At 39.0% G+C, this 22,938-nt stretch overlaps 1 protein-coding gene across 3 annotated transcripts in view; it reads left to right on the forward strand.

The window, feature by feature from the left end:
- The window catches only part of SH3D19 (SH3 domain containing 19), an 82,605-nt gene that overhangs the window by 31,054 nt on the left and 28,613 nt on the right, over window positions 1-22,938 (forward strand). Inside the window, exons 2-7 of one of the 3 annotated variants that reach the window (XM_066317729.1) lie at window positions 8,132-8,172; window positions 14,308-14,348; window positions 15,232-15,274; window positions 16,484-16,631; window positions 16,857-17,058; window positions 17,656-18,651. In XM_066317729.1, coding sequence (XP_066173826.1) covers window positions 14,333-14,348; window positions 15,232-15,274; window positions 16,484-16,631; window positions 16,857-17,058; window positions 17,656-18,651 — 1,405 coding nt within the window. In that variant the 5' untranslated portion in view covers window positions 8,132-8,172; window positions 14,308-14,332. The remainder of the gene's footprint in view (window positions 1-8,131; window positions 8,173-14,307; window positions 14,349-15,231; window positions 15,275-16,483; window positions 16,632-16,856; window positions 17,059-17,655; window positions 18,652-22,938) is intronic. The other 2 variants (XM_066317727.1, XM_066317728.1) reach the window with 2 other exon arrangements.

Raw genomic sequence — 22,938 nt, forward strand, 5'->3', positions numbered from 1 at the left:
TCTCATAATCACAGTTCTGTGGGTTAGGTTGAACTTTACATTTTAGATCCCAAATATCTGTCTTTTGTATTACAGTGCTGGAATCGTGCTGCTAATCTTTGACTAGGCAAGATCCAGATACTTTTTCAACTGTTGAGTGTAGAACCTGTTTAGTAGTGTTCCTGGGAAGTGAGACTCAATAATTCACTTGTTGGAGGCCTCAGTTGCCTCAAGATTCCCCAGGAACTCCTTCCTTATTACTCTATTTTCCTCTCAGTGGATGCACAGTAATTGAAGCAAATGGGCATATATTTTACACATTTTTACACAGGAAACCAACATATCTAGGCAAAATAAGAGACACCTATACCTTGTTGCCTTTGTCTGATTACTGCTGTGATGTCTTTGAAGTCTGTATACTTCCAAGCACCTGAGTTTTCTCTACTGGATTCCTCACCTCCAGCATATGCATCATCTGGATCCTGCTGAGTTCTTGCCCTTGCAGTCAACACCCTTTTGTTCTTGCTTGTTCTTCTCTGTAGCAATGCTCTTTTGTGTTTCTGTTCTGAAGCTTTTCTGTTGTCAAAATCCAGCTGAAATATACCAATCTTTTAATTTCTTTGGGTGGTTTCTCCACCCATTCCCTATTGTTTTCTCTTTGCTGATCTGCAGATAAGTGATTTAGTAAGGATTTAAGATACTCACTGCTATAAAAGTAGTGTTATCTATTTTGTTACAGTCATTTAATGTTTCTAGTTAGATGAGAACATTCACATACCACGTTTTCCCTTTACAATACTTCAAAGATAACCTTACCACTATACTCATATGTTCTATGAAATACAGAAACTATTTTAAGAAAATCTAATATTCATTCTTTATAACAGTTAAAGCTCTGTAAAGACATCTTGAATCCTGTGGATCCAGATTTACTGGTTTTCTTTATGCCTTTGTCCTGCTCATCCTTCATGATTAAACCAGGTTTTATTCATCTGTGATGTCAATTACAAAGGTTCTGGAGCTCATTTAGCTGCCAGGTTATATTTGATGTACAGAGATGTATGAAGCAAGCAGAAAGTCCTGTCAGTGGCCAGAGAAGGCTTTGATTTACTGACTGAAATGCAACTGCAAATAGTTGAATCAAAAAACCATTCTTCAGAAATAGGCTTTGTTTTGTACTCTTTAACTGTAAAAGTAGGGCACTGTCATCTTTCCCCATGTGCAAATGCAGAGACTCTGTAGACTTTAATGGTAAAGTATTTCCATCAGCAGAAGCTGCACTTTACAGCTAAATTTGAAAGTGCTGGTTCTTCCCTTCTGTTTTTTAGCTGATATCTTCATGTCTGAATATAATACTGGCTGAGCCCAAATTTCCTGTCTCTATCACTATAACAATTTAGTGATACTTTCATTTGCATTTACAGTGCTACATTGCTTTTATGCTGTTATTAAAATTATAGGTGATTTCTACTCCTAGAATTATTTACTACCAAGATTAAATTGCCATTAATCATAAATGCTATTTACTGATTTTAATCAAAACATACTGTCAGGCTTATCATAACAGCGTGTGATATGTTGATAGATGGCATAGTGGGGAGGCTTTTTAGCTGCTACAGGAGGGCCAAAGTCGTCTTGTAGCATACATTTTATTGGGAGCTGAAATCAGTCAATATGCAATGAAGACTGAGAATGACTTGCATCAAGCTCTAAGGATTTGCCTTTCTGGAATGGCTGTTTTTATACCTTCATCTTGGGGTGAGGGGCAGTTCAGCTCAGATTGTTGACTGAAAGAAAATGCTGTAGGAAGTCTATCTAGAATGTCTGTAGCTCAGGATCAGGAAAGAGTTAGTTCAGGGTGCACACAAGCCAGGTGACTCAGATTCACAAAAAATTTGGGAGGTGTTTCAGCTTCAGTGTCTAAGCTGGGCATTATTAAATGTGGAAGCCGTTGTAACCTCATGGTTTGTAGGCTGCTGTGAGAATCAAAGCGTGAAATGTTATCATCTGCTGCCATGATTTGCTTTGACTTCCTGCCTGTGTTCTGCCTTAAAATTGAAGGTTTGGTTGCTAAAATACAATCCCAAAGTATGACAGTGACAAGCACATGAATATGTAATAAGTGGTTGGAGAAACAGCTAGAGAGCAATTTCTGAAAGGATTTCCCTATGCTGATCAACGTGAGCTGTTTTAATTAGCAGAGCAGCTGGATTTTAGCTGCTGCTTAACTACATCCTCACTTGTCCAGACAGTGGGAAGTCGTGGTTGTGGCATTCATTTAGTGATGCAGAAGCAGACGTCCTCAGCATATTGATGAGGATTGAATTATCACTGGACTTAATTACTGGTTCAGGATTTCTTGCTTTTGGGGCTGAACCCAAGAGAGAAGTAAAGTTGTGTGGGGATAAGTCTTAATTTCTGGACTATTGAGCATGTGACTTCTTAGGTGACTAGATCTTTTTTAGCCTGCTGTAGCTGCAGGGCCAGGAGAATACCCCATGATCTAGCAGAGAACATGCAAGTGTTCATTTTACAGAAGGACTGTGGAGACAGGCTGCTGCCAACCATGATTTTTCTGGTGCTTGTCTGATCTCCTAGTAAGCCAATATGGATGATCGGCACTAACAAGAGAAAAAAATATAAAGAGTGAATCAGCTGATAGTGAAGGATGAGAACAGCTGACAAGAGGTATAGCCAGCATTTGGTGATTTACTGTCAGATTAGTGGCAGAGTCATGGACTTAAGGTTTGTTTTGTCAGTGGAGGCTGAGCTGCTTACCGCAAGGACTGCTGCTGTCTGCTCCTGTTCTCCCTGTCTGCTCCTGTCACTTCTCCAGTGCCACCCTGATGCTCGTGTGGGTCTGCAGCCAGCTGGAGCAGTTGGCCTGTCTGGTTGAAAACTAATCAGGATATTTGGGATAGGATTCTTTGTTGTTAACAAAATCACGTGGCTGATCCAGCAGACTTGTGACCGTGGCAGCACCAACACAAGTGAGCTGGTGGAAATGGTGAGAGTGGGGAAGGCAGAAGTACTGGCTCTGTGCTGTCTCCTTCTTTGACATGGTGGGGAAAGTGCACCTGGACTCCGTGTGCCCTGTTAGTTAATTTACACTATCACCTGCAGGACTGGGGCTCCTCAGCAATGGAGGCATTGGCGCAGCTCACCACTGTGGGTGCATTTTCAGTGTAAATTGACTGCCACAGGATTAATACAATTCTGTCTTTTGCACCCACATCATGAATTTGGGATAGCTATGAGTCTTCTCTTTTAGTTTTAGGAGCTTTTTGGTAGAACTGGTAAGTCTGTCTTTGGCCTGCAGGTGGTGGTAAATCTGATCATTTGCATCACGGCTAATTTAGCTATAAAGTTACTACTGTCTTTATGTAATTCAGTCTGCGGTGAAATAATTTAGGTGACATTTAAAACATTTTGTGCTTGGAGTAATGTCTTCTAATAAGTTTTTAGAGTGTTGCACTGTAGTACACTGACTGTTATAACGATGGCATGATTTCTAAGGTAGCTGCGATGAATATATGATGCTTTTTATTAAACTAGTGTTTTGCCTTACGGTAATTTTAGCATGAGCTATTTTTAAATTCTTGGCTCACATTCCAAGAAGTCACAAGACACTAAAAATGGCAATCTTTTAATTCTTTTGTGAGTATAAAGTAGGGTCAATAACCATCACAATTAGACATACATTTAACTTTTACACAGGTATGTGAACTTAAGGACTGGTACTTCATGAAAAGCTTCATATAACTTGACATAAAGCATTAATTTTGAGACCTTGGAATAGATGCTTCAGAATATTAATTTTTTAGAACAAGTGATCATTCTTTTTCATTATTTTTGTTGGCTTTTTTCCCCTTGAGGCTTTTATGTATGTCTAGAGTGATGTATGAAAAAAGTGCAACAGGTTTTCCTGTAGAATATCATTATGTCAGTTTAGATAAATAAACTAAAGGTCCTGGTTCTGATAAAGGGAGCAGGCAATGCAAAGGGCTGCTCAATTCCTGCTGAGAATCCCATGCAAGGCAATAAGAGGGTGTGGAAGTAGGTGACGAAGAGATGCTGAGACAGGCTAGAAGCAGTATCACAACCTGTAGAGCAGAAGAAGACTGTAGATAGCCAGGGGAGACCCTCCCTAGATGGCTGTGGGTAGGCTTACAGGCAGGAAGGGGACAGTTACAAAGCAGTCCTGCCTGTGATCTCCAGAGAAAAGTAAAATCCATCAATCCTCTGCCTGTTTGCACCCAAGAGCCAAGCTGCCTCCTCATCAGTCATTCCCTCATGGGAATGTGCCCATGAGGTGCCCTCCACTGGGCTGGAGACTCTGCTGCTCCTGAACCAGATAAAGGACTGGTTGGGTGAAAAGATAGCCCAGAACCTAGAGGCCTCTTGGCCTAGGTAGCTGTCCTGCTCTGAGCAGACAACTCCCTGCCTGCTCCCTTGGAGATGGCTGTGTGACTTGAGCTTTATTCCACTTGAACAGCACCTCCCTTTCTCTGCTCTGTGAGGACTGCCGAGATGAGTGATGCTCATCCAGTTGCTGTGTTGGGTCAGGAGTCACTCTGTAGGAACAGCCTTTTGAGATACCTGGTAGCTATACTGAAACTGTGTTTGAAGAGAGACAGTGCTCAATCAAGGAAGTGTTGAAGCAGAGTCCATCTTGTGGCAATTTTATTTTCCTAATGCATAGATCTGAAATATGCTTTTGAAGCATTTTCCTCAAGTATTTATATTTAGAAAACCTGTCCTTGAAACCCAGAGTAGAGCCTTCCAGAAAAAGTGAGTAGGTGTTTAACAGCTTGAAACACGCCACTCTAGGTTCTTTATCTTTCAGAAATGGTGACCCATGGGACCCTTTTCATATTGCTGCTGACTTGAAATACTCAACTGCTTTCAGCATTAGCAGGCACAGCAACTTAGAGGTCCACTCTGAACTTAGTGGGTTTTTGTGGGTGGAAAGTGGATTTTGAGGAGCTGGCAGAGGAAGATCATCAAAGCTATTCTCTTAGCTGGAAATGAAACAAAGTTTGTGATTTAAATTAACAGTTAGCAAGGTCTAGGATAAATGTGCAGATGTCAGAGGAATTGCTCTGGTTGTCCACTCCTGCATGCTAAAAAGGGGATGGGATGAGGGCTTGGATGACTAGTTTGCATCTTTACTTACTCCATATTAGATATGACTCTGGTGTTGTTGCTAATGTTTATAAGATTCTTTAATACTTTGAAACTTTGTGCTGTCTGCACGGTTTTCTTCCAGCAATATGAGTTTGGACTTCACTTGTCTTGGCAACTGTGTTGCCAACTTGGGCAGCACAGGAGCTGCTGTCTCCCATCCCCACAGCTAGTTATTGTGACTCTATCCCCTTGGGTGTTCTCATGTAACTGAGGGGGGAGTAGCATTTTGGATGGATTTATTTTTCCTTGGCATGTGCATTTGTGAGGATTTTTTTTACTGCCTGCTGGTTCATTGCTGTGCCTTATGAACAGGAGGAGGAGGTGGGAAAGAGGCAAAGGCCGTGCAGTACAGTAATTGCTGCAGCTCCTACCTCATCAAATAGGAGAATTAAATTTGATTTGGTTATGTTAATTATTTGGATGGCTTGAGAGAAAACATGTCATTAACTATGGAGCAGAGGAGGTTGTTAGTAACCTTATCACTTCTCTCTTTGCAACACAGAAGAGACCAGGAATTGCTTCCTATGAAGCAGGGATGGGTAGGCTTAGCATAAGGTATGGGTAAAATCGCCAGCTGCCCCAAGATCAGCATCTTATTTACATTACTGGCTTAGTATATAATGAAGTTATGAAGTTTGCAGTTTCTTTACAGGGCTTCACAGGGAAGAAAAGAAATAATGCGTCTACTGTCATTTCCGTGTTTTTAAAGGGCTTAAATAATTGTAAGCTAGATGTGAATCAGAGTCTCCTAGGGATATTGAGTGTAGTGCTTTGCCAAAAGGTTGTTGATGAGTGACCTGTTAATGGAAAATGGAAAAGAAAAACTGTCTTCTAACAGCTTGTTTTGTCTGTGAGCTCATAAATTTTCTAATAGAACCATGTTATCCTGGGTACTAAATTACAGATAGTTGCATATTTGAGCTGCCTTGCTGCCCTTGGTAAATCCATTCTTCAACTTTCCTAGGTTGATTTCATGAGAGATTTTACTTTTTTGTTCTTTGCATTTTGATTTTAAAAATGTTTTAAATGTATTCTTTTGGCCCTCATGCCCTACAGAAAGCTTCAGTTCGTGTCTACATGATGAACTCCTATGATTTCCAACCAAAAGGACTTGGTTTTACATGAAAGTGTTTATCAAATTCTGAGGCAAATTGCAATGGGTGAAAGGGCTTTTGCCGGTGAAAGAAAGAACTTGTTTCTTTTTGTTCTTACTGATATGTGAATGTGCATGTTTCATAGATTTCCTAATTTCTGCCTACAAAACTTAAGTAAATCCTGAATTATTAGTATAGAAAGTTATTGCTGCTCCAGAAAAATTCAGATTCATGTTTACCAGCCTTCGGTCTCCTTGTCTAATAATAAATATGATTAAAACCCTAAAGATTGTAGTTATTCAGAGAAATTAAAGCAAAAGAATAAAGCTTCAAAAATGAACATCCAAAAGAAAGAGACTAGAGATATGAGGAACTAAGAAAAGAGTCTGGGGTGCATCTATGAGGAACACACAACTATAAGTTTTCTTAAAGATAAGGCTGTATTATGATGGGACACTTTGAAGAAAAATTAGAACCTTTTTCTGCTAAAAATGCACAGTGAAATATGACTGATAGGAATGTTTTCTAAAGCAGCTTTGCAAGCAGTGTGGATTGGGGCCAAGCCACATTTGAACTGTTTCTGAAACCAGACAGATAGGCATTGTTTATCCTAGACTAGCCAGACTGTTTCAGAAAACAGTTCCATCAGAGCAACATTCATTTCTAGTCTTAATTAGTTTCCAGAATGACTGTAGAGGGGAGGACGTTTTTCATCCACATCCTTTTTGACTGTCTCTTTCTTTTCTCTTCCAAATCCCCCCATTCTTCATTGCACAGGAGTAATTGCTGCCGTCATGTGCATGTGGAGCTAAACTGAGCCCTGACAGTGTTGGTGTGCTGCACACCAGCAGAGCAAGAGCAGACTTAAAATGCTAATGCATTCCCTGTCCTAACATTCCTGCTGATGAAGTCTGGTGCTGGAAAGTTTCTGGAAAAGGCATGATTAGCATACTTTTGTTTTGTTGTTGAGATACTGTATTAATTTGAACCAGATACAGTCTATTTATTTTCAGCCTTTAAAAAGTCCATTCAGCACTTCCAGAGGCTTCTCACCAATAAATATTCTTTATCTCTTGCGTTTAAAAGAGAAAAATCCCTTCTTTTCTGAACTGGTTGGTTGGTTTGTTTGTGTTGTTTTAATGTCTCTGTAGTTTAGCCCGGAGTGGAAGAATATTAATACCATGTTCTTCAAATTGCAACATTTCTGCAAGTGATAATCCCAGATTAGATTAGTTTTTCACCTGCAGAAATATTAGGGACTGCTGTATCTGTTAAATAGGGCATTCAGAGGAGAGGCATCAGAAACCTTACTGCAGTCTTACTAAGAAAACAGATGAGTTGGCAAAAGGAAACATTTTTCTGTCCTTGTGTATCAACAAATATTTGGTCATTTTGTCTTCCTAACCCCACCCACGAAGTTATTACTGAAAAATGTTGTCTCAACTGTAAGGGAAGACAAGTTGTTAAGTAATTGTTAAAGATATTTAGCAAAAGGGTTGTGGGTTTTTACTTCACTGTGTTTTATTTATTTATCAGAGTGTTAAATCATTAAATGCTTATAATCTGAATATGCACGCCCACATAAGGCAGAATGTGAACTTCAAGACAGAATTAAGAGAAGTAATGGATTTAATAACTAGATTTCTATCTTTGCAGAGTCTTGAAGCCAAGCTGTAACCTGTTTTTCATTAAAAGGGGTTGAGTACGGTTGGATAGTCCAGGGGTTTTGGACAAATTTCTGTAAGATAACAGAAGGGAAAACCAGGCTTGGCAAACCCTTTACAATATATGAAGAATTTTTTGCATGATGTTACTTAATAGTTTTTCTCTTTGAGATACTAACTATGTTTTAATTTTTTTCCTTCAATAAGCCAAGGACCCTTGTCATCCATAAGAGCAGCAATCAAGAGATGTAAGTTTACTTTTCCTTTTTCAGAACTATAACATTGTAAGATTGCTAGTCTTTATTTTTAGTAACTGTTAAACTTGGTATGCAAAAACAAAGTAGCTGTAAGTAAGTATGCAGTAAGCTGAGGGGATGTAATTTCTTTCTCTTTCTTTTTCAACCATATTTTTGTTCCTTCTTTCCAGTTGCTAACATTTTCTTATTTATGCAGTAGCACATCTGTGCACAGATGTGATCCATCTCAGAAGAGCTTGGGTTAGATGTGCCCAATTTTTGGATCATTGACAAAATAGAAGATTGTTTTATTTTAAGCAGAAATTTGTAGCAACTGCTTATTCACTGTATTTGGGTTAGAATTAGACTCATGTACTAGGCTTGTTTTGGAAAATAAAAGATTATTAATAAATCTTGACTGAAAGTCCAAACTCCTCTTCCCTGATTTCAGCATTTAAGTCCTTTTCCTCTTTTCCTGCTCATGATGTTTCCAGGACAAGAGTTTCTTTAGATGCATCTTTCAAAGTGTTTTATGCTGTTACTTTCTTCCCCTTTTCAGTTTCATTTCCTTTCTGTCCATGACTTTAATTTCATGTTAATGAAATGACTCTCAGGATTCTGCTATGGGGAAAAATAAATTAGTGTATGTAGTACTGATTTGTTTGTCCTGGACCTATTAGTCAGGGACTCATTAGTGTGGATTAAATTGGAGTAGTGAAAGGGCACCATGAAAGCTTTACTCAGAGCGAGTCTGCATGATGCTGTCGTTTAAATGCAACACTTTATTTGTGCTGTTGCTGCCACAGATGGAAACTGGAAAACAGACAGCACCAAATCAAGAGGGCCTTTTGTGGTGGAGTCAGAAATTGATTCAGACCGCCTAAGCCCCAGTACCTTGCCAAACTGAGAAATCATCTAAGACATCATTAAGCATTTGATAACTAGATTTTTGAAAATGTAGTAGCAAGTGATTCTTTGTTTTGAGGCATAATCACATAAAAATCCAGTCAAGAAGTTGTGACTCATGGTATTTGCTTATTAACATGTGAATAACTGTGATGAAATAGAAGTACCATGTGAATTATTCTGATAATAAGCTAGCAAAATAATATCCATGTACGTAGCAAGACATTATATATGAAACTGTAGGTTCTTGTATGTTAGTACCCAGTGCTTTTAGGGTGGACCTATATTACAATGGATACTGCATAATAACTCCCCTTGCAATTAATCTGGAAAAAGTATTATATTCTCTGGACAAGTGTATTTCCCTAACAGAAGGAGGGATGTATTTCCCTAACAGAAAGATATCTTTCTTAATTCCTGATTCTTTGGGCTCTTACTCTAAAAGTTTTTAAGAAACGTGGTAAATATGTATAGAATTTCGACTTGCCCACTTGTGGACAATGCTGTATATCACTTTGCTTTGGTAAGTCTCTCCATTTCTTGTAGCTAGAGAGAAAGAGGGTTTCTTTTCCTTTGGCACCCTGACCACAACTCCAGATGGAAAGATGGTGTCATTTTCATTTCTTTGACTGCTCTGTAGGGTTCATAAAAGTGAGCCCAATGTGACTTGAAGGAAGCAAGCATGTGAACATGAGATCTGCTCAGGAGTTAGCTTTTGATCTCAACTCTTAAAAAGTTACCCCAGGATTTTTAGTGATGCCATCAGGCCTGGACACACCACTTTTATCCAACTCCCACTAAAATCAGTGAAACTATTTCCATTGATGCCAGCACAGCAACGTGCACAAGAATGCCAAAGAAAGCAGAAAGAGGCAAGCCAAATGCTGCAGCAGTGAGACAAAAGGGGAACAGTGTTTTCACTCGCTTCTCGGCTCTTTCAGACCAGGGTGTTGTTAGGAAGCAGTACTACGGAAGCGAGTCTCTTATCCTAAAACATTGGAAGAACCTGTGGGCTTGTTCTATTTTCATTCTGTCCTAAGTAAATATGTGGCAGAATGAGGGATGTGTTACAGTTTGCATGCACTCTGAGGCTGTGGCTTTCCATTTGGCAGTTTTGCAGCCATTTTTGGCCATTGCAGGTCGTTCTTGGCTATGGATTTTGTTTGTTTTGCTTGGGGGCTTCTTAAATTCTTTTGGCTCCCATTTTTTCCTAACCAGATCAATTCCATGACCTCATTCTCTTTCCCATCTGCACAAACATTTGGGCTGGCATAATGCAGGGAATGGTGCAGAGGCAGGGACATACAGCCCAAGGAAAGGTGTAGGAAGGAGTGAACTGCTTTCATAAATCATGATTGTCAAATTTGAGTGAAACTACAGGCTTGCTCTAAGGATGTAGTTATGAAGATTTTATTCAGCAGCAATTCCAGGCTCTATGGTGCCTACCAGATCAGCTGTGAAGAGGGTATAGAGGACTACCCTGAGGGTGGCAGGAGGAATCTCTGTTACCTTCCTGGATTACTTTTTTATCAGTTCCCTCCCTGAAGTTGCACAAAGAAGAACTGGGGCCGGGAAACAAAGGCAGGAAAGAGACTGCTGTTGGAGGTGGCATGTTCCTTCCCCTGTGCTGCTGGTGGTCTGGGCCCAAGGTTGAGCAGGTTCAGGGGGGTAAAGTAAGACAAAAACTGTACAGACAGTGGTTATTGTTTTATCACTGTGAGCTCACTGTGGGGTCACATGAGTGCTAATGTTCATTCAAGGGGAATCAAAAATCCATGTTTGGAAGGGGAGTTGGGCATCACCATCTCTTTAGCTACACTCAGGCATTAAATTGGCCCAGCTGTAATGTCAGACAGTCCAATATTTCCCGGAGGTGCCTGGAAACAGAACCAGAAAAAGGAGCAAGACCTCCCCCTTGCGCCAAGAAACAGATCGGGAGAAAACTCTCTTATTGCAAAGATGCATGAGAAATTCCAGTTAGTTTGAACCTCCGCATCTTTTCTTCACAATCTTTCTATACAGAAATAGTCTAATCAGATGATTAGACTGATCTGATCAGATCAGGGTGAAATCAAGGCTCTTTTTTCTGGTATTGGCTTGAGGATTATCAGATCGTTTTAGTGTTCCCTGAAGAAGGATCTCTGCAGTCATGTAACACCTTTGATACTTCAGAGACCGCAAGCGTGGCCTCTTTTGTGGGAACATTCTGTTAAATCTTCAAACTGTACTACTTCGTAGGTAAGGGAGGGAGTGTTTGTCCACCCTTGAGGCTTTCCTTGAGATACTGTAATGAATAACCTTTACTCCTAGGCATCTGTATAGTGAAACAAATAACTTCTTAGTCTAATAGTCTCCATGTTTCATAGGTTTGGAAGAAATGTGTAGCTGGTTTTTAGAAGGCATTGAAAGAAGGTGTGTTTTTAAATATTAGCACGTCTTTTTTGTAGAAAGGCTTGCCCTATTTGAGGCTATCTTTCCAATCTTCAATGCAAAATTAAACTTGCTTTTAAAACACTCTGCAATGACAAAACTGTTCAGTATTTCATACAGATTTGCTAATGGAAGCACACAAATACTGCTGTGGAGTGTAGACATTGTGGAAGCACTCAGTCTTCACAGCAGAACCTTATCTTTGAGCAGATCCATGATTACTTCAGCTGTCTCTGTATTGCCTTAAAAGGTAGCCTAAAAGACTATAATTTCTAGCCCAGCTCTCTTCCAAAGGCTCAAATCTGCATGTCAGACTTCTGTTGCCACCAGCTTGTCTGTAGCATCAAAGTTTATGGGTTTGTGATATAATGGTGGTTGTACTTACACAGGTGTTTTGATTCCATAGCTTAAAATACCCCCCACACCATAATCTGTATGTGTTTCAAATACAAATGACATATTAAGCACACTTGAAAAGTAGGACCCTGAGAAGAAACAGTAGAGGAAAAAATTTGAAACATAAGTATGCAGCACAAATAGAATACCCTTTGCCTCCACACATTTAAAAATAATTGGAAAAAGCACACTAAATAGTTCTTCTAAGAAATAAGTACAAAAGAGGCATTTATAAGTCACTGATCTGCCCTCTGTTTACAGTATTACCACTAATCCTTTATGCTATATGAGGTTAAACACATTTAGATGCCTCATTGACATCAGTTAATAAAGTGCCTCATTGACACTAACAGAAATAAATAGTTACAGTGGTAGGAGTTGATTTGATTTCCCACCCAAAAAAGACCAATAAAGTTATAAGATGAAAAAGTGATGATTTTATGCACTGAGATTTTCCTCTCCTCCCCCTTCTGAAGCTACTTTGCTTGTTTTACTTAAATACCCCTAAGCACAAGCTTCTGGAAATGTTAGTGATTCTCACCCTGAGCGTTTCTCATTGTTGAAGTTGAGAAACCAGCTGTTTTCAGTTGTCAGTGTATAAACCAGCACTGAAATACATTTCCATTGACTCCCCTGATCCAAGAGAGGTTTTTTAAATCTTAAAACTGACATAATTTGAAATCTGAGGGAAAAATTAATAGTATGCTTTTTCAAGACAATCCACAAAGGGAAAGAAGAATGGACTTAAAGGATTGACAGACCACAAGGCCAGAAAAATGGCTGCAGGTTTTTTCTTGTTGTTTTTTAAGTCAGGCATATAGTGTTTTAACGATTCATGTCTTCTTTCATGCACTTTTTAATTTAAATTCATTTCTTTGAAATACTGAAGGAATAAAAGCTGTGCAAGTCTGGGGACAAGGATTATTTAGAAAGTGTATATTTTCCCTAGCATTTGTGGAATACCTGAGAGCATAAGATGTAGTAGCTTTCATCTCTGTTTCTTCTGTGGATTTAAGTCCTCTTAAGAGCTTCCAAAACAAAATATGTTCCAAAAGTGGGATTGTAAAATAATGTGACAGCAAAAGTCGAGGAGATGTTGACAGAAGAAGGGAAGACTTTTGCCAGTGTCATTAAAAAATAAATATTTATATTAGATGTTTATACACATGGAAGTAACTTGATTCCACTAATACTTGAGAGATTTTTTTTTTTTCCAGAAAAATGAGTACATTCTAAAAATCTACATGATGGCTTGGGCATTAGTCCTTTTAAGGAGACATGTTTATGTATATTGACTTGTAGAGTTATTTTTATATAAATATTTTACACGTGTTGTTTTCAAGAGAGTTTATTTGTTTACTTGAATTTTGGAGCTTGATGGATTACATAGATACCTCATTGGGTATTTTTTTTGGCCTATGTTAAGAAAGGAAAGAGGTGTTTCAAGGTTTTTATAGGTTTTTCCCGTTTAATAACTTTGATAAATAGAAGCACATTTAGAGTCTCACAGGAAGAAAGAGCTTGTAGAATTTATCCAGAAATTAAGAAATAGTAAAGTAAGGTGACAGGTTTATCAATACACTTTTACATTCCTCATTAATGAGCTTTTATTTCTCCTGCCCTTATGATTGGAATTGGGCTGTAACCCAGGCCTTTGTATTGACTGCATTTACCAAAAGAACACTTTCTTCCATGATCTTCGCAAAAATTTGAGTGGTCTGGGTCAGTTTGGGGTTTTTTTCCTCTAACATGTGTGTTAGATAAGTGCTGTGTTGAGATCTCTGAGGAAGAAAGTGAAGGCAAGGTGTTTATTTACTTAGTTAAACAATTTTTACAGAACTGATTTAGATATGAAATCATTTGAGCAAGATTTGAAGTCTTGCTGGGATTGACCTGCCTGCCCAAATCTCTGTGGAAGATAAATGTATAAATTATGGGATCCCAACTTCTTTGCACCTGTATCAAGTCCTCAGTGTAAATTATTATTTTTGGAAGGGAGAAAAGGCAGATGCAAATAAACCAGAAATAAACCAGAATTTTAAACAAGAAAAAGCATTCAAATTTCATTCAAAAAGATTTCCCTCTCATCATTCCCACTGTGTTTTCTTGTTGAGCCATGCAGTGGACATTTCCATGTTCAATTATATTCTTCATAGTTCATTTATTGCAAGGAAAACTTCTAAGTGGCCACTGTTAAAATTGGCATGTGACTAGAAATAAAATGTACTTTTATTATTCATTTTTTAGGACACTATGTTGTGAATAGACATTACAGTTACCTCCTTACAACACTGGCACATGCACTATGCTTGCATGACTAACTCATTTGGTCATGGCTTCTGGCACTCTGAAGCCTTGGTTTGTTCTCCTTCACCTCCTCTTTGTCTTCTGTAACCCCTTCTTTTTTTCCTCTAGCACTCATGAATAGTGCACATCCAAAATGCCCTGTCGAAGAGGTATGTCTGACACAACACTGCAACTCTCCAATCAAGTATGCTTTGCTGATTTTGGCTAATGATGCTGTGATGTTGCACAATAAGATGCTACCACTTCCTTAAATTGCACTTGCTATGCAAAAAAAATTTTCCCTTGAATAATTTGTTTTTCTCTCTGAAGAAATCTTAATGAAAATGCTATGAGGCCATTGAAGAAATTATTTGAATGTAAATATGGCAAAACCAGAAAAATTAAGAGATTGGGATTTGCTTATTTTATGTAACTCAAAACACATGATCTGAAAAAAAGTTTCTGACTCTTAATCCACAAGTGATTTAAACTTTAGCAAATAGCTGGCTGGTAACATTTAGTATTTTCTTTTTACATGAAGGAGAGTGAAATATCTTTTTACGTTCTGTGCCTTAGTACCTTTCCCTTCTATTAAACAAACAGAAAGAGACATTGAATAAGATTAAAGAGCACATCTCAGAAATTATCCGTCAAAAGGAAAAGCTTGATATGTTTAACTCTTCTTTTTGTTTAATTCATATGTTGTTTTAATGAAAGAAAAAGAAGTTCCAACTCTAGGGTCTCCAGAATGCAGAATACAGGAAGGTGTGGGAATGAGGAAGACAGGACAGGACCAACTCTCTTGGTGGTAGCTTGGACATAGAGAGACTTAAAATGATTATGAAACTCCACTCTGATTATTTTAAAAACTTCTCATTTAATACAATTGTTTTTTTAAACTTCACCAGTATTAAAATCTGGGATTTAGGATCAGATAATCTATGTTTTGCATTTCATTGATAGTGGATTGGTAAGGGCTCTGCTTTTATCTTCATATTGTTGTGACAGTATGTTTTAACCTCTTAAAAACTTTTGTTTCTTTTCTTTAAACAGCTTCTCGGACCTCTAGCCATAGTGATCAACAGAGGGATAGAAGGTATGATGCTGTTATTTATATTGTAATTAGGTGTTACTCTAGAAGTTAGATTGTGTCACAGTATTATTTTTATGGCTTTCTCCTCTATTTTATTTTTTCCCTTCTCTCTATCCTTAGTATGTTTAGAGTAGACTTGGAAAAAAATAGAAATACTTTGATTTTTAAGTATGATACTTAAGAGTTTGAGGAATTCTCTCATCAACTTTTGTATGTGTCCTCAAAAAGGGAATGCAACCAACCATCAAACCTCTGCAGAACTGTTTTATTTTCCTGACATCTATGTATGGGATCACTTCACAATGAAAATAAGCACAATTTCAAGCCTCCTTTCAGTTTCTCAAAGGGTATTGAGAAAGGAGGTCACTAACCTGGATCTGAGTCTGCCATTATTTTAGATGGGAAGGAACTGTACCCTTTAAAAAAAAAAATTAAATAGGTCTAAAAGCTGTGCTTCTGCAGCTTTATTTCTGTCAGCAGACAGAAGCTTCTGTAAGCAGATACTTTACCTGCTCACGAAAGTCCCTTTTCAAAGTGGAAGTTTTGTGAGATTCTGGATGGATCAGTGGTGCTGCAGGGACCATGGCCTGGGAGCATGGGCCACTCCTGCAGCTGATGCTGTCAAAGAGCTGGTACAGTGATAAACTAGGGGTGCTACCTCTGGGTCCTTCACTGTCATGGAAGTCTCTGTGGTTCTGGGTGATGGAAGCAAACAGGCTCTGTCCCCAAGGCCTTGTGAGGCTTGTTCTTTCCCACTTTAGCAGCCTGGAAGGTTTCCCTTGCGGTCTGATGATACACAAGTTTTAGGTATCCAGCCAAGAAGCAATTTTAACTACCCTACTGTTTTCAGATTGTAGCAGGCTAAGGGCAAAGACATGATTAGTTCTCATTATCCTATGAAGACTAAGACTTCTGCTATCTAATTGAGTTTCACTTGTGTTAAGTACTTTAAGCAGTTAAATTATTTCACTGAAGCCAATAAACTTACTTTTTGGCTAAGGCATTTATTTACGGACTTCGAATGGAAGCCTAAGTGTTTGTTAGGAAGGTCAGGTAAGTTGCTAAGAAATCATGGAAAGACACCTTTAGTTAAACCAAAAATGTCTGAGCTATTTTTTTTTTTCCTGTTCCAGGAAAACCTTGGACTCTTATACTTAAAAGAACTATTTGTAAATGTTTTAGGTAATTGTTCCCCTTTGTCTTCATTTGTAGGCGTCCTGAAATTACAATAGTTGCTGCTGAACCCCTCCGGCCATCCTCCTGGTTTCCAGGTGCAAGTCCTGTCACTCCTCAAGGATTAGGATTCCCTTCTGCTTCATCTCATGCTCAGTGGAGGAGAAATGAGCATCTTCCAGCTGAGGTGAGTGTGAATTTACATGAGGCATTGTTTGATTTACAAAGGTAAAAAGCTCATTAGTTTAGAGAGGAACAGATTTTGCTTGCTCGGACTTTCACCGCATTGAATAGAAGACTATGACAGTGTTCTTTTTTCTGTATATGTTATTTTAGTATTTTTTTAATTCATGTGCCAAATTTTTTTGATCTTATATGGATGTATCTTAATATTTATCTCTCTATTTTGTAGCTTCCGCCATCATACGAGCAGGTGATAAAAGAAATCAATCAAGTGCAAGTGAATACAACAAATAACAATAATGCTGCTGCTCCTAGACATACCACTACTTCTGCAACACAAACTGACTTTCCAGAGGAACTAATCAGCCATTTGCCAGGAAGTAATGTAAAAACTAGTGTGCCTCCACACTGGGAATCTGCAGGCTGTCGAGGTGAGGCTGTTTTGGATTTCTCTATGATGAAAACCTTACTCTGTCTCTTGAACATGCACTTTATTGTTGGTCTGTGTGGCATTTAGTATGAATAGCAGTTAAATTTCTGTGAATTATTACTTTTGTAAAAACCCTTTCTTCTGAAAAGCTGCTGTTGCATTCAGATTATCATTAAATCTCAAAAGTTTTGTTCAATTCAGCCAAGATGATAATCAGAACTTTGGGGCCAGAGATGCTCAGATATCTTATCAAAATAGCAGCACTTCATACATTCAGACTGAAAAGCATGCAAAGCAAGCTGGGGAAGCTGTTGTACTCTTCTTTGATCTGGATTTTGTTTGCATGCCCCTCAATGCTGGAAGTTAAAAGGAGGTTTTGAACTCAACTTGTAGATACCACGCATTTCAGCAATCTTCAGTTTATTCCTAAAGTTTGTGTATTTCTTCATTCATCTTTTTAGGAACAGAACTGTATTTTTACAAGCACCAATATAGGTATCAATGAATGCCATCATGTTTATCATCCTGATGGCTGTCAAAAAATAGCACAAATTAAATGTTCTGGCATAGATAAGTAAAATCTTTCATTTTGTGTTAGCAGGGCAGAGTCCTCTTAAACCTCCTAGGCCTCCTGCATCTCTTCTGAGTAAGTCTCCTGCAGAAAATGAGAATTCTTTAATAGTCTTTGAAAATCCTGAAGGTCAGAGGTGCCAAGAAAATACAAATGCTGTGATATGTCCTGTGCCAAAGCCAAGATCAAGAAGCAATCTCAGACCTGTAGTCAAAAGTACTGAAAGTAAGATAGACAGTGGAGAAGTGAACCAGTGTACTGCAAAACAGCAGCAACATCCAATTCAGCAGTCACCTCTTCTAGATGAAGACAGCTTGCTAGACAATCACTTGGTGATGGACAGCATGAGTACAGAAAGGAGCCAGAATAGTGTTGTTTCAAGGATCAAAGTTTTTGAATCTCAAGGCACTAATGATACCTCAGGATTATCAAAAAAGCCAGAAATTGCCCCTCGTTCATTTGTCCCAAGATCTGTTACTACAAAGAAGCCAGTGATTGCTCCAAAGCCAGGGGTAGGCAGAATTTCAGAAGAGTGGGATGCATGGACCGAAAGCAAATCAACACCTTCCAAGGAATTGCAGCCTCAGCCTGAGACAGTTGGGAGCAGTGTTGTAACCAAACCTGAATTGCCAAAGAAGCCAAAACCCGGCCTTGTTAAAAGTAGCAGTAGTGATTTTCTTGATGCAAGGAGTGGATCAATTGCAGAAAACAGTGATGGACAAAAGAGATTTCCTGTTCCTGCTCCAAGGCCCCTTGTTCCTAAAAAGTCATGTTACTCAGAAAATCCTGCCCTTTCTTTGGTCTCACTAAAACCGGTTTCTGCTCCTCCACGGCCTTCTGTATCTGCCCAAGAAAAAGTTTTAAAGTCTTTGGGGGAATTGTCCCCTGCAGCCAACTCCTCAGCACCTGCTTTGCAGAATAAACTAGATGTGGAAGGAGATCTGATCAGTTTTGATGATGATGTTTTGCCCCTAAGTCCGGCTTGTGTAGTCAATAGCATCAATTCTGAAGCAGCAGTGGCAGGTAAGAAGAAAAATTTTTTCAGTTGTCACTGTGGTTATTCTTTGCATGTGCATCCTGTGTGAGTTACATCTACCTGTCTTGTTGAGGTTTATGTGTGTGTAAGAAACTTTTGGTTTTCTGTTATGTCACGATCACTGTGGAATTACATGGATTTTGAGTCTTGGAAGGTTTTAAGGCTACATAAATCTCAGGACTTGTCTGCTGGATACATTATGTGATTACTAAAATAAGGATAGAAGACTTGATCTTATATGCTAGATGTCACCTCCAGAATGTGCCAGTTCTCTCTGGGGAACTTGGGACGGTTTATCTCCCACCGTCTAATGTGACTAATTTATTTGAGTGCCTAAGGTCTGTAGCGGAAACTTAGTCATCTGAAGAAGGAGCAGTGTTTGTGGCATATAGGAACACTCATGATCAAACATACTGAGGTGATCTGTCCATCTCACCAATGCCTACTTATTTTCTCTGTCCTGTCCTTCTGTCTTGTCTTGTCGTGTGACTGTGGTCTCGTAACAGTTTCAGCTTCAGGCTTTTTTTAATAAGTGAAAATAATTATTTCATGTGGACAGATAATTACTAGAACTACATTCCTTTCATAAACCTTGTTTGATACTGTTAGGCATGTGGGGTTAATTTTTTTAGCGCTGTTCTATGTAGTTTAAGACACCAGGTGGGTGTTGGACTGTCATTATATTTTATAGCAATAGGTTTTGCCCTCTTCATGTTCAATATGTCTGGTTTAGTTCACCAGCCCCATTGCAATCCAGGGAGAGTTCTGTTTTAAAGCAGAGGGTGTGTCATACAAAATGCTCATTTAAGGAGTTGGCTATGACTTTCAATTTAATTTTTTTTACCTCATCTATTGGATTTGCAGTGACCAGGGTTTGGTTTGGGGAGGGCTCACAGGGGTGGCTTTTCTGAGAAGCTGCCAGAAGCTTCCCCCTTGCCTGACAGGGTGGGAGGGATCCCATCTGAAGCAGGGGAAGAGTGTGGGAAGTCCTCCCCCAAAGAGGAAGGAGTGACAATGTGTGATGAACTGACCACAGCTCCCTTTTCCATGCCCCTGTGCTGCTTGAGGGAGGAGATGAGAAAATTGCAAGTGAAGTTGAGACTGGAAAAAAGGAAGAGGTGGGAGTATGTGTTGTTAAGATTTGGATTTATTTCTCATTACCCTTCTCTGATTTGACTGGTAATAAAATCAAGTAATGTTTCCCCAAGTCAGCTCTGGTCTGCCATGATGGCAGCTGGTGAGTTCTCTCTCCCTGCTCTTATCTCAACCCAAGAGCATTTTGTTACTTTTTCTCTCCCTGTTCATTGGAGGAGTGGAGTGATGGAGTAGCTCTGGGGGGCACCTGACATCCAGCCAGGGTTAACCCACCCCACATCATTTATCATCATTCACAGAAGAGAAGTGTAGATGCTGTGTAGTTGTCACAGTAAGTCAATATTAATGATTGTTAACAAATGCAATTTCTTCACAGTTCGTGAATTATATTGTCAGATGAAGTTCCAATTTGTTATTGCTTCTCTGTATTGTCATAAAACCCCAAGGCAGATGTAGAAAGTTCTCTTAAAGTTTTAAATTGTTAAGATTGGTACATACAAACATACAGTTCTCAGGAGAACTTATGAAAGCAATGAAAATAAAGCAACAAAAGATCCTACAGGAGAGGTGATTATTTCAACATGGATACAAGTCCATACAGATTCCAGGAGCACTGCAAAAATGTCACTAAAACAGAAAGGAGGCAGGAGTACAGGGTGACTGGAGAGGTGTTTTGTACTTGCGTCAAGGAAATGTATGGCTTGTGGGAATGTGGAACAGAGTGGGAACAGAGGCATTGATGATTGTGTCTGGAGACTGGAGTCATGGAATAGCACTGTACATGTGGATGGTTTTAGAAGAGCCATTTAAGGTAAAACTTTTGTAGTTTCAGTCATCTTATTTTGATTAATAGATGTAATAAATAGAAGGAAAATGTACCTCTTCTAAGCAGTAGGCAAGAAAAGAGATTATTTACATTTTGAAAATGCATAAAAAGGAAAATCATGTTTTAGCTTGTACACTAAAAGACAACTTGCCCTCAACCTAGAAACAATATATAACATTTATTCTTCCATTAAATCAGAGGTTGAGTGATCACAAATGAAAATAATTTGAGAAAAACAGCTTTCATGGTGGAGTCGTAAGTGTCATTCTTAACTCTTTCTGGTTGGTGCCCTAGGTGTTATTCTTCATTTAATTAAGAAGAAAATGCTTTCCATCCTCATAGTTAACAGAGGAATTATTCACATAGTAGTTTCCTGACTTCTTAATTCACCTGCCCATGATTGTATTAATTCAGTGAATGAATAAAATGTCATCTGCGCTGCAGTCACTTCTTGCCTGCTAAAGAGAAAAAAGTATGGTAGCATTACACTTTATTACACTGTAAAATTATGACTAATTCCAGATTATTGATGGATTTTTGAGCTCAAGATCATATCCTGTACCCTGGATAACAGATACTGTGCAATGTCTTGACAGAGCACCCACAAGAACAACACTGGCTCTCTGAAAATGAGGCAACACAGAACACTAGCTATTTCTCACGTTCCCATAGGAACAGCTTAGGATTTGCAAGATGAATCCATGGTAAAATGTTTTGTGAAGGCAGGAAGAGAAGCTCTAATCTTGCTCCCAGTTCCCCAGACCTCTGCATTTCTTACATATTTGTCATTGTCATTACTTAGCAAAATGACAGTGCTCTGCTTGTTGTTATGGCAACCCTAAGAAAGGAAGAAGGCTTTTATGCAGTGGCGTTGGAAACCAAGCACCAACATCTTGTTTGTCAGAGAGCAGCGTTTCATTGCATATTGCAGTGTTACCAGGGCTTCATTTTGTCTGGTACAGCACAGGTGCATTAGGCCAATGTAAACAGAACTGGAGGGATCAATCCCTGCTTCTGCTGACTCCTGCTGAGAAAGGAGGAAAGGGAAGTGTTCAGTGGATGATGAAGAGGGCGCAGAAGCAGAAGTTGAAGTGAGCATATGAATGAAAAGGTGAAACAGGCAAAGTTCAGAGTCTCCACAGCAATTTAGTTGGCTAATGTAAGACATCAGCTTCCTCTAACAGAAGGCCACCACCTCCATGGTAAGTGAAAGATATTTGAATACTGTATATGTGCGAAGATCAATAGTGTTGGCACAAACAAGTTTACTTTCACCAGTCTGAATGCCAGTGTTTAACTGGCCGTTCAACTACGAAAACTAGCTGAATGATTCAAGTTTACCTCAAGCAATCGTGTGAGTTTTGTCAGTGTTTGATAGCATCTCCAGCAGCACAGCTGTTAGCTGAGTGAATTTACCCTTATCCAAACATCAATAATTTTATCCTTGTCCAACCTGTGTGAAGAGGGGAATCATTCTGATGATAGAGACTCTAGATACTGAGATTTCTTTTAAAGCTTTCAGCATCCACTCAGAGAGTTGAAGTCTATGGGAGCTTTGGAAGCTCCAAAATTCAGAGGTGAATTATGACAGAATCTTGCAGCCAGCTCATGATGCTGGCCCGAGGGAAGTGCCAGGAAGGAGAAGTCAGGAAAGACAGATCTGTAGAACTGCTTTGTCATCAGCCAAAACAGTTTTAAGTGCCATAATTTTGGACTCAAAGGCTAATGTTCAAAGCCATTTGTATCCTAATGAAATTACTTCTGTTTAAGTCAGTCATTCAGAATGTGAAGGCTTCTATTTGGGACTCTACACCTTTTCGTTCTAGTGATAGCTGTGATATTTTGGATCATCTGCGTTACTTTTGCATTTCTTTTATGGCTGATAACTGGGACTTGTGCAGTTCCTGGTTGTCAAAAGTTTTGGTAATCTATCAGGTCGGCTTAATTCTCACTTCTCCATGTTTACAAAGGCTTGGAAATTAAATCCTAGTGCAAGTTTAGCTGTAGATTTCAGAACTTCAGAACACCCATGATTTTACCTGTAACTTGTATTAGTTGCTATGTCAAAGCGTGTAGTGTGCCTGCTTGCTAAGCATTATGACAATGTATGTTTTGGACAAAGAAGATCAGGTAATGGTGCACTTAGAGCACACATTTACATTAAAACTTGGAGATGATAATGCTGCTGTGTTTTTAGTCCTTTTCATCTAGAACTCTTCTTACTTCTCTCTTCTTCCTTCCTTCTCTTTGAAACACCATATAATTCACTGATTGCTCTGTGCCTAGCAGAACTCAATTTAAACCATATGCTTTGAAAAGTAGTTCAGAGAGTGCCTTACCTTACCAGCAGGAG

Source organism: Sylvia atricapilla, chromosome 4 (assembly GCF_009819655.1).
Source record: "Sylvia atricapilla isolate bSylAtr1 chromosome 4, bSylAtr1.pri, whole genome shotgun sequence".
NCBI lineage: Eukaryota > Metazoa > Chordata > Aves > Passeriformes > Sylviidae > Sylvia > Sylvia atricapilla.